The sequence below is a fragment of the Canis aureus genome, chromosome 6 (genome assembly GCF_053574225.1).
Source record: "Canis aureus isolate CA01 chromosome 6, VMU_Caureus_v.1.0, whole genome shotgun sequence".
Classification (NCBI taxonomy): domain Eukaryota; kingdom Metazoa; phylum Chordata; class Mammalia; order Carnivora; family Canidae; genus Canis; species Canis aureus.
Window position 1 is genome coordinate 5,125,775 of NC_135616.1, and position 10,533 is coordinate 5,136,307.

General features: G+C 46.9%; 2 protein-coding genes across 6 annotated transcripts in view; one reads left to right on the forward strand and one right to left on the reverse strand.

Moving 5' to 3' along the window:
- The window catches only part of VAPA (VAMP associated protein A), a 46,299-nt gene extending 42,570 nt beyond the window's left edge, over positions 1-3,729 (reverse strand). Inside the window, exon 1 of one of the 3 annotated variants that reach the window (XM_077899949.1) lies at positions 3,403-3,729. In XM_077899949.1, the coding sequence (XP_077756075.1) occupies positions 3,403-3,481 (79 nt within the window). In that variant the 5' untranslated portion in view covers positions 3,482-3,729. Of the gene's footprint in view, positions 1-830; positions 895-3,402 lie in introns of those variants that run through there. The other 2 variants (XM_077899951.1, XM_077899948.1) reach the window with 2 other exon arrangements.
- Positions 3,377-10,153, forward strand: LOC144315438 (uncharacterized). 3 transcript variants are annotated; one of them, XM_077899953.1, is made up of 3 exons: positions 3,377-5,413; positions 5,521-5,726; positions 7,293-10,153. In XM_077899953.1, the coding sequence occupies exon 1, from the start codon at positions 3,459-3,461 to the stop codon at positions 4,044-4,046; it is 588 nt and encodes a 195-aa protein (XP_077756079.1). In that variant the 5' UTR covers positions 3,377-3,458; the 3' UTR covers positions 4,047-5,413; positions 5,521-5,726; positions 7,293-10,153. The 3 variants fall into 3 exon arrangements, with proteins under 3 accessions (XP_077756079.1, XP_077756080.1, XP_077756078.1); XM_077899954.1 differs by having other exon boundaries at positions 3,377-7,082; XM_077899952.1 differs by having other exon boundaries at positions 3,377-5,726.
- The last annotated feature ends 380 nt before the right edge of the window (positions 10,154-10,533 follow it).

Below are 10,533 nucleotides of genomic sequence, written 5' to 3' on the forward strand. Positions count from 1 at the left end.
AATGCTGTAATAGTAAAACTATAACAGCACAAAGAAACCATCTCTCAGATATAATATCAAATTTCAAATCTGAATTCTAGGTCAAATTACTGACAGTGTTTAAACAAAATTTGGTAATACCTACTTCTTTTTCTTTACTAATCCGACAAAAGAGCTACCTTAGAATTCATTACACCATTATAAAAGCACCTTCATAGGTTAACAACTGTATAAAACAAAATTTTTAATAAAATAGAGATATTAGAAAAATGTATTAAACTGGTATATGTTTCTCCATAATTGTGCAAAGTGCTGATAATTCCTATCAAGATGATTGCTATGCATATGACAGAAAAATTCACCACCTATTCTCAAAATGATTAAACGAGTCACTATTGGAGAAACGATCTCCGTCAAGTGTAGAGTTCAAAAGAATTCAAATAAGCCTACAAAAAAGATAAAGAATTTAGCAAACTATCCTTTAACACACTTAACTAAAAACTACAGATGATTTAGGGCAAGTCAGAATGAAATGACTATATATCATCATCAAACTAAGGATAAGGAGACTGTGGATTCTAAATAAGTCTCCTCACTTAGTGTTGAACTGTGCTTTGGAATATGGAGAGGTTTCCATCAAAGCAAATTATTTACCTTTGACTAGAAAAAGAACATTAGGAAGAAGGGAATCAAATGACATCAAAGGTCATCTCTCCTAATTCACCCTACCCCTCCTATTCCCCAATCCTCCCCATTATCCCACCCTGGAACAGAAAAGCACAGTTCAAACCACTAAGTATAAGCCACACATTCTCGGGGATCCTTGGGTGACTCAGTGGTTTAGCACCTGCCTTTGGCCCGGGGCTGATCCTGGAGTCCCGGGATCGAGTCCCACATCGGGCTCCTGCATGGAGCCTGCTTTAAGAGAGAAAATAAATAAATAAGCCACACATTCTCTTACATCAGTAGTTGAGTAAACAACCACTCCCTTGCCCATCCCTTTCCCCCCACCCCCCAAATGAAAATAAGCCTCTTCCAAGAAACCTGGGGGTTTCTTCATACCAGTCCTGCCTCTGTTAATAGCACCTACGTGCCTTTGGTCTCCCTCACAAGTCTGAGTTCTTCAAGGACAAAGAAAAAACCTAATACGTTTCACTGTTTTACTGGACGCTTTCTCTATTAAACTACAAACTGTACATCTTTTCCCACCTTGTTTAGTACTGAATCCCCAAATATAATCTGATAACTGTTGAATTACTTAGTTGAATACTCTTAATTAAATATAGGGATGGCACAAAGCTTTCAGTAAGTGTTCACTAAGTGGCCCAACCGAATATGTCTTCATAAACTTTTCAGTGAAATACATTTTTAAAAGTCAATTTTAAAAAGTGGTCACTGATATCCAAACTTTTAAAAATGGTCATTGTGAATTATTTTCATTCATAACACAAGAAAAACTTGTTCCATAATCACGACTAATAACTCTTCAGTAACTAAAATAAGTGTAATATATGAACGTTATTGTATGGGTTCTGAGTTGTTTCTTTAGCTTGCTTCTCCACTATTATTAGTCTCTTACTATGGCAACATGACAACTTCTCTAGGGAGAAAGCTTCAAATTCTGCGCACATTTTCTGGCCTAAAGCCGGTTGCAAAGGCTTCTAAAGTCCCTAAAGGTAATACACGCATGGACATCCACCAGTAGAGGAAATTTCCTCTGTAAACTCAGCCTGTCAAAAAGTAAAAGCAAAAATTCTTTTAACTTCTCAAAAGCACACACACCATTACAGAGGTTACGATAAATCCCTCCAGTCAAAAATAATCTAAGTAAGGTAATTTTCATGATTCCCCAAAGGTGCTTTTTCCTTTCAGCTAAAGCCATGTGAAACGCCACACACGTCAACTTGTTCCGGTAAGATACACTTAGTGCCCCTCAAATTATTGGAGTTGTCTTAAAACCAAATCCTTACTGAACAAGCAGCTCACATTCCCAATTCAAAGAAATCTGCAAATGTCCTAAAAAGCTTGCAAGATAAAGGACCTATCTACTACTCTCATAAATGCCAGGAAACAATATTTTAAAATCTCTACAACTATTCAAAGCGTTGTCTATGGAAAGCTTTTGTTTTCCCTTTGGACTCAATCTCGTACAACAATAAAGGATTTAATTTGTTGTAAGCACTGGAATGGCTACACGCCTCGCAAACACCGCTCCCCTCAGAGCCGCTCAAACAAGATCGTGAATCTTCCAAAAGGCGATTCACTTTACGCGTTAAACCAAGACGGGAAGGAATCCGCTTTCCCTGTCGGAACTGCCCAGGCCTCCGGCATTCCTAAAAAGAAACCAGCGTAACTCTCTTCCCTGACGTACCCTGCACTCTGAACACCACCGGGGCCAAGAGCCGCCTCGGATTGCTCGGGGATCACCAAGTCGGACCGCTGGTTCACCACAGCATCGCTGCGAAGTGCACCCAGGGCGCTCCAGAGCCGACGGACACCTGAGCAGCCTCCCCGTAAACCAGAAACCTAAAGGCAGAGCCCCGCACCCTGGAGCTTCCGCAGCACAAGGGCTGAGCTGACAAGCAGAGCGGGAGCGCCCGGCAGGTGGGCCCGCGGGAAGGAGAGCCCAGATGCCGTCCCGGAGAACCAGGAAGGCGTCTACTCTTCACCTACTACTCTCCGCCCGCGGGCTGACGCACAGCTTTCCTGCCCGCACGCGCCTGGGTCTCGGCCAGCACCGCCGGGTCGGTCCTAACTGGAGGACTTCACGGGCTTCTCCGCCTCCCCGCAGCGCCTCGAACCCGACAGCCCCATCCCCTCCCAGCGACACGGTGGGCGGCAGCCCCTGTGCGGGGCGCGGGGTGCGGGGCGCGGGGTGCGGGGCGCGGGGCGCGGGGCGGCTCCACCCAGCCGCTGCTCCCGGACCCGCGTCCCGGGCCTCCCACCGCCGCTGACAGCCGGCGCCACCCCCGGGGCCCCCGCGCGCCCGCAGCGGACCCAGCGCACGCTCAAGGGCCACCGCCCACCCGCCCCCTCCCAGACGACGCCCGACGGGTCGCGGGGGCCAAGGACGCAGCCCCGCGAGGCCAGCGGCGCGGGCAGCCCCCGGGAGGCGCCCCCGCGGGACCGCAAGATGGCGGCGGCGGCAGGGCCGGGCCCCTCCGCCTCGCCCCGGCCGGCGCGCGCAGGGAGACGCGAGCGGGCGCGGGCGGGCGCGGGCCGAGCGCGGGCCGAGCGCGGGCCGGGCGCGGGGCCGGCGGCCGAGGGCCGGGGCGGGCGCCGCCGAGAATGGAGAGTGCGGGGCGTGGGGGAGGGGACGCTCCCTCGCGGCCCGCCGCCGACCTTCCCTCGACCCCCCAGCGGCCCCCAGTCTGGCCGCCCGCCCGCCCGCCCCACCCGGACAGCTGCCCTCCCCCTGCCTACCTTTGAATTTGAGGTCGGTGGGCGGGTCGAGGACCAGGATCTGCTCGTGCTTCGCCATGGCCCCGGAGGCGGACGCCATCGGAGAGACAGCGCAGAGCGGGGGCGCGCCCGCGGCGGCGGTTTGCTGGCTGGGGGCGGGGGGCGGCGGCGGCGGCGGCGGCGGCTCGGCCGAGCTCTACGATGGGGCCGGCTCACGGCGCCCGAACCCCCGACGCCTGCCGCTCTGTGGCCGGACCCCTGGGCCGCCCGCTGGGTCAGCAGCTCCGGGCCTCACAACTGACTCAACCCCACACCAGCCGCCGCGGCCACGCGCACTGCGATCCTCGGCACCCCACGTGACGGCCTCTGCGTGCTTACGTGCGCGCCCCGGCGGCCGGGGGCCCCTAGCGCCGGTCCCGCCCTCCAGTCCTGCCCTGCGCGGCGCCGGCCAGTGCGCCTGCGCGCTCGGGGCCTCGCGGCCGCTCGGAGCTCGAACTGTCAAGGGAACGGGTGTGGATGGAGGGCGGAGCGAAGCCCCGTGGCAGCGACGCGGTGTGCACCGCGGGGCGGGAGGGCGCGATCCTCGCTCACGTTTAGTTCCGACGGCGAAGCTGGAGAACCGGCTGTTAGCAGCGCATTACTGTCTTCCAAGTGGGAACGCTTAAGAGAAGGAGAAAGTAGTCAGGCTCACTCACTACAACTCCCGGCATGCCCGTGGGGCCCGGTCTTTTTGCGGCACTGCGTGATGCTTGCCGGGAGTTGTAGTACTGGCTGTGGGTGGGCGGGAAGGGTGATGAGGTCCGTTGGAGGCGCTTGGGGTGGGCCGGCTGACAGCCGTTTTTGGCTCTCAGCGTCTCGTCTGCGCTGAAAAACAAAAAAATTTAAAAAAAAAAATTTAAAAAAAACTTTTGAAAACTGACCTGAGGTCCCCCGCCTAGAAATATAAAACCAAGATTTCTGAAATTTCTAAGTCCACCCATCCCTCTACATTCTCCGTCGTTTTCCAGCGGAACGTCTGCCGCTTCCTGAATTGCATCCAGCGATGCGGAGCCGACGGAGGAAGCTGCCCCGTCGGAAGGGAAGGAAGCCGCCGCCGTCGGGGAGCCCTGACGAAGCACCCTTACCCAGCTGCAAGTGGGGGTCCCCACCCACCCCGTTGGGTTGCGGGCGCCTGGTCTTCGGTGTTGTCAAGTGACGGGCCCAAGCCACGTTGTCGTGTTGGAAGCGAGTTCGGCGGATGGTCAAACTGAGCGAGGGAGGAAAGCCCCGGGAGCGAAGGTGTGACGGTGGATGTGCCGCGACTGAGCCTGAGGTGCGGCGGGCACCGGAGCCCCCAGGAGGCGCCGCAGAGGAGCGGCGGGGCAGCCGCGTTGGTCCGGAATGAGCGTGGGCACGAGGGCCGCCTCGACCCGCGCGCTCGGTGCAGCCGCGCCCGTGTGGGGTCAGGCCCTGAGGCGGCGCCCGCGGCGGACGCTACCTCCGACGGGCACGCAGCCTAAGCCGTGAGAGCCTCGTTCGAAAAGTGCGTTCTAATTTCCCCTTTCCTCGGATTTCTTTTCTTTTTTTTCTTTTTTTTTTTTCCCCCTTGGATTTATTTTCGTTCACGAAATTTATCTTGAGATTTCAGTCATCGTCCAGGGACAATACCACAACTGGGCGTTTGTCAAGAGAGGCTGACGACCACCGCGTGGGACGGGGTCTCACACGCGATCAGCGTGAGGAGACGGCCCGTCGGCGGCCACAGACGCCGGGTTTCCGTGGGCAGATTCGCCTGGGCTGAACCGGCTGCTCCGCCGCCAGATGGACGTCGTCGCCCCGACCGACCGACCGACCGACCGGAGAGCGTCTGAGGATCCCGGGCCCGCGTGCTGCGGAAGTTCCCGCGCACTCCCCAGGCGCCGGCGGCTCGCGTTCGCCCTGAATTCCATGGGAAGGCTGAAGTGCATATGCTCCAGTTTTCCAGCCTGATGAAGCAGCCCGGGCCTATTTTTAAGCCATGACCTTTGAAATCGACTGTTTTTGTCTCCTCGAGGTGACTTCAGATATCATATAGTCTTAAACCTCTATGAGAATTTAAATATCTGGTCATCTGAGAATACCTGAAACATCTTTGGAATAATTCCTCTGTTCCTGTTTTAGAGCACTGCATTGATAATGATTCAGAGTTCTCCCGAATCATCGTATCCCTCATTGAACAGTTCACTGTTGAAGAGGTTTCTGCTTTGGTATTTATTAACGTCTTCTAGCAGTTCAAAGAGCTTTACAGACATCGTCACACCCTTCTCAGAACTACCAAATAACAGCAAGTTGTACTTTTATTGTCAAATATGGGGATGAAAACACAGGTGAGAGCATCTCACGACAGTAACAGAGCTAAACTTGAGAAGGGGAGTTGCCCAATTTTCCATCCTGTGCATTTTTGTTTTTCCCAAAGCCCTAATGCAACGACAACTGAAAGTGATTAAGACAAATTAAAATGTAATTGGTCTGTGTGTTGTTTGACATTTAAGTTAGGAATGGAGAAAGGTGGAGCCTAATGTTTACTGTTTGCTCTTACGTTGATTAATGTAGCACATGAAGTTCTCTTAAAGTATTGGCAAATATATATACAGAATACATATATGCATGTATATGCATACTCAATTATATGTATACTTATGTATATATTACATATATACAACTATACACATATACATATGTGTATACAATTATATATGTGTATACAATTATACATATGTATAATGTATACAATATGTATACTATATATGTATACAATTATATAGATATATATATACACACACACTCAAACATATTTCTCTAGCTACTAAGAAGTTTTTATGAGTCCAAAGAGTATGAAGTCCTTGAATATTACTTCAATCTACTTGAATCACTAGTGGTATTCACCTTTGGACAGATTATCTCCCAGGTTTGGCAAGGATAAAAAAAAAGGTACCAGTACAAATGGTAACAAAGTATAACCATCTTCTCCGTAGTTAAACATGTTAAACTTTACTTTATAAAAGTACTATGTAATTATGAATTTGTATGTGATCAGGCCTCTGTGTAATACAACTCAGTAAACATTTAAATGAGCATACTTGCAATAAACACTGAGGCTGTAAAGCATACAGAATAAGAGTACTGGCCTTGGGTCTGAACTGCTGGGTTTAAGTCCTGTTTACCCTTGTATGGTCTTAGCAGCTTACTTCACATCTCTATGCCTGCTCTATCTACATCTGTAAACTGGGGAGAATAATAATACCTACATCTGAGGTTTGTTGTGAGAATTAAATGAGTTAATGCACACGAAGAGCTTAGGGTAGTGCCTGGATCCAGCATTGTTACCTTATATATGCTAAATGTTAAATTATGACTGTGTGCCTGGCATCGTGGTAAGTGCTGGTGGTATAGTGGTGAGCCAATAGACATGGTCGCTGCTCCTGTAGGGCTATATTCAAGCAGAAGAGATAAACATGAAGCTTCTCCTTTGCAGCTATTATTCTGTTCTTAAAATAAGTTTGAGTAGTGAGATACACTCAGACGAGACTTAAAAGTTAGACATGAGACCAAGGCCAGCTTTCTGCAGCCTCTGGCTGTTTCTCTGCTGAGACAAACGCCCCAAGACTTGAAGTTTTCTGCATCAGCATTCCAGCTTCCATTTACTGACTTCCTGGATCTCAAGAGACCGTCAGTTGTTGCAGGTCAGCAGAAGCAGTGGCCCCCCTTCTTGGATCCAGCTTCCCAATCCCCGGGTCAGAGGCAAAAGATACAGCCTCAGAGGCAGCAGCTGCCCAGGTGGGGCAGTTCAGTCCTGCCCTGGAGTCATTCCTGGGGAGCCTAATCAAGAACCTGCTCCTCCACGTCCCCCTCAATTTTCTAAGCACCTAATTCTCTTCGTTGTGTTCTTTCAGGTTACGTTGTTGGATAATTGCAGAGAATGAGGCATCAAGGAAGCCAAGAGTGGATCAGGAAGGAGGTCAATAGGGTGGAAATCTGCTGAGCCATTCTAGAAGGCAAGAACTGCAAACCACTCTCCTGACTGAGTAACAGGATGCTGAGGGTAAAACAGGAATAAAGCAGTCACTGCACACAAGGATCTGCCTAAAACAGAGAGATACGATAATTAGAGACTAATCACAAACTACAATATGTACGAGGCCAGAAAGTATCACAGGGATGCAATATCATGTAAATGTGGATTTGTTGGTAGTACTTATTGTAGCACATTTGTAAGACTTCAGTGAGAAATATAGATTCCAAAAGAAGGCAGATGGGCGCTTCACCAGATAAAATCAAGGCTGGATGAAGAGTTAGAAAAAAAAGACTCAATCTTGGGGATTTTTCTTTTTATAACCACTTAAAGCAGTTAAAACTGTAAGATTAATCATCTTTGTTTATGAAAAATCACTTGAAGAATATGTGTTTTCTCAATTAATCTTTCATACTGTAAAAGCAGTGTGTGCCATTGTAACAAATGACATAATCCAAAAAAAGCATATGGACAGAAAGTTTCTTCCTACACTTCCCAATTTCTACTCTACTTACTCCACTTACAGTAACCAGTTTAACTGCCTGAGTTGTGTATCACTCTAACTTTATACTTATAAAAACATAGCTAGTTTGCTTTTTTGGTGTACTTTTTTAACATGAATTCTAACATATTACCAGACCATTGCTTTATTCACTTTACAGTGTATTATCTGGCCAGGTCAATAGGCAGAGACCTAACTCAGTCTTTTAACAGCTAACTCCGTAGAATAGATGACCCTACTATAGAACCACTTGTTCCATTATTGATCAACATGTAAATTGATCTAGGCTTTTATCACAACCAATAGCACAGCAATAAACATCCTTATGTGCATATCTTTATCATATAATACTTTTATATCCACAAGGAGATTTCCAGTGGTGGGACCACTGAATCGCAGATACTTCCTATTTCAATATATATTGCATACTTTTTATCCAAAGGGTTTTAACAATTCACTCCTCCATCAAACACATACTGAGGATGTCTGTCTCCCATGTTGTCATCAGGTACTAGGTCCCACTCCATGTCAGCAGCTGAAGGAGGGGCATATATAAGTATCCTCAGACTGTTTGGATCAACAGTTTGGTTTCCATATTGAATCTATCCTTACTTATTGAACTATCTTCTTTCCATGCTCATTTCACTTCTCTGGATTGCAAAGGTGAGGGCACCTGTAGGCAACCAGATTCTTGGCAGTTCTTGATGTGTTTTCTCCCACAAATACAGTTCTTAAAGGCAACCAAACTCGTAGAAAGATGCCTGTGAACCTAAAATCCACATTTGACACCTTGCCTGACTTCTCATAGTCTGTGAACACACGGACTTCTTCGAATACCCCTAATGAAACCTAGAGTAGACGAGGGGTGAACAACACAGATCTGGACATCAGACAGACTGGAATTCAGACTCCATCACTTTTTGTCCTGTTGTGCAATTAAACACTATGGCCCTGTCTATAAAATGGCAACAACACATCCTGTATTTCATATTGCCTATGCCTACTTTAAATGGTAAAATCTGCATAAGTGCCTGGCATAGTGCTTGGCATTTAATGATTGTTACGTGACTGTTCACAAAATTTGATATCTCCTTTGAAATATAAACCATACATACGTAAATTATTAGACAAACCCACTGTCAAATGTTGTTTTCTTAATGAGAAGAAACTTTTATTAACTGGAAATAATTTTCCAGGATATCCTGAAGATAATGAGGATTCTTTTTTTTTGCTTTCCTTTATTCCAGTTGCTGGTTGATGGCTTGTTTGGGGCCAAGTCCTGTGGTGTAGGCTAGGGCAGACACAAAGAAGGCTAATCCTTAATTTCAATCCAGAAGAAGTTGATGATTTTACAGGACTTCAGCAAGTATAATCTAATGTGTGATGGTGTGGTGTACTTTAAAAGAAGAAACTGAAAGGAATTACGGAAGAATTCTAATAGGAGTGATCAAGTCCCAGAGAGTTAGGAAATGTTTTGCAGATACCTGACCATTTCAAGATTGTTGCATTTTTTATGTCTAGGTACATATAAATACACACACACACACACACACACACACACACCCTTTCTAAGATTTTCTGTGAGAACTTTTATTATTTTTCTTTTGGAAAAAATATTTATTTGAGGGAGAGAGAAAGAGAGAGTATGAGTTGGGGGAAGGGCAGAGGGAGAAGCAGACTGAGCAGGGATTCCCAATGGGATGTGCAGGGCTCCATCCCAGGACCCTGAGATCATGACCTGAACCGAAGGCAGACGTGCTACCAGGTGGCCCAATATTTATTTTTTTCCGAAGGGTGTTTTTTTGCTCATTTTGGGGTAAATACATACAACGGAATATTATTCAGCCTTCAAAAGGAAATTCTGATGCAGGCTACAATACTACTGAATCTTGAAGGCATTATGCTAAGTGCAATAAGCCCAACACAAAAGAACAAATACAGTGTGATTCCACTTCTGTGACACACCATTAAGTGGTGAAACTCATAGAGACAGAAAGTAAAAGTGGTGGCCAGGGGCTGGGGGAGTAGGAATGGGGAGTTAATGTTCCATGGTTACAGAATTTCTGTTTGGAAAGATAAAAAAAAAATTCTGTAGATGGATGGTGGTGATACTGCAAAACAGTATGTGCTTAATACCACTGAACTTTACACTTAAAAATGGTTCAAATGCAAATTTTATGTGAGGTATATTGTACCCAATAAAATAAAAGAATAAAAATTTTTGTTTTTGTTAGTAAAAACGAATGCTTGTTCATTTCATTCTGTCACTGTGTTCTTGCTGTCTTCTTGTGTTTCAATAGCTTTTCTGACCTTACCTGTCCTGGCCATTTTAAGCACTAGCTCAGGGATCAGAGTTCTGGCTTATTCAAATCTGGGTTCAATTTTTGTATCATTTACATGGGGATAATAAAACCATATAGCACACAGGATTGTTGTGAAAACTAAAGCAGCAATACTTATAAATACCTGAACACAATACCTGGCACACGTAAGTGCTCAATATTACTGTTACTTACTGTTATTTACTTCATCATCGCTCATTCAGAGGCAAGCGTGAGTGTCCATTTTTGGTAAATAACTAGGAACATCGATTTATGTGAAGAAAGTAAAATAAATCAAG

Excerpts from the sequence above, each read along its gene's own strand:
- LOC144315438 (XM_077899954.1), top strand. The coding sequence starts at position 3,459 with ATGGCCCCGGAGGCGGACGCCATCGGAGAGACAGCGCAGAGCGGGGGC.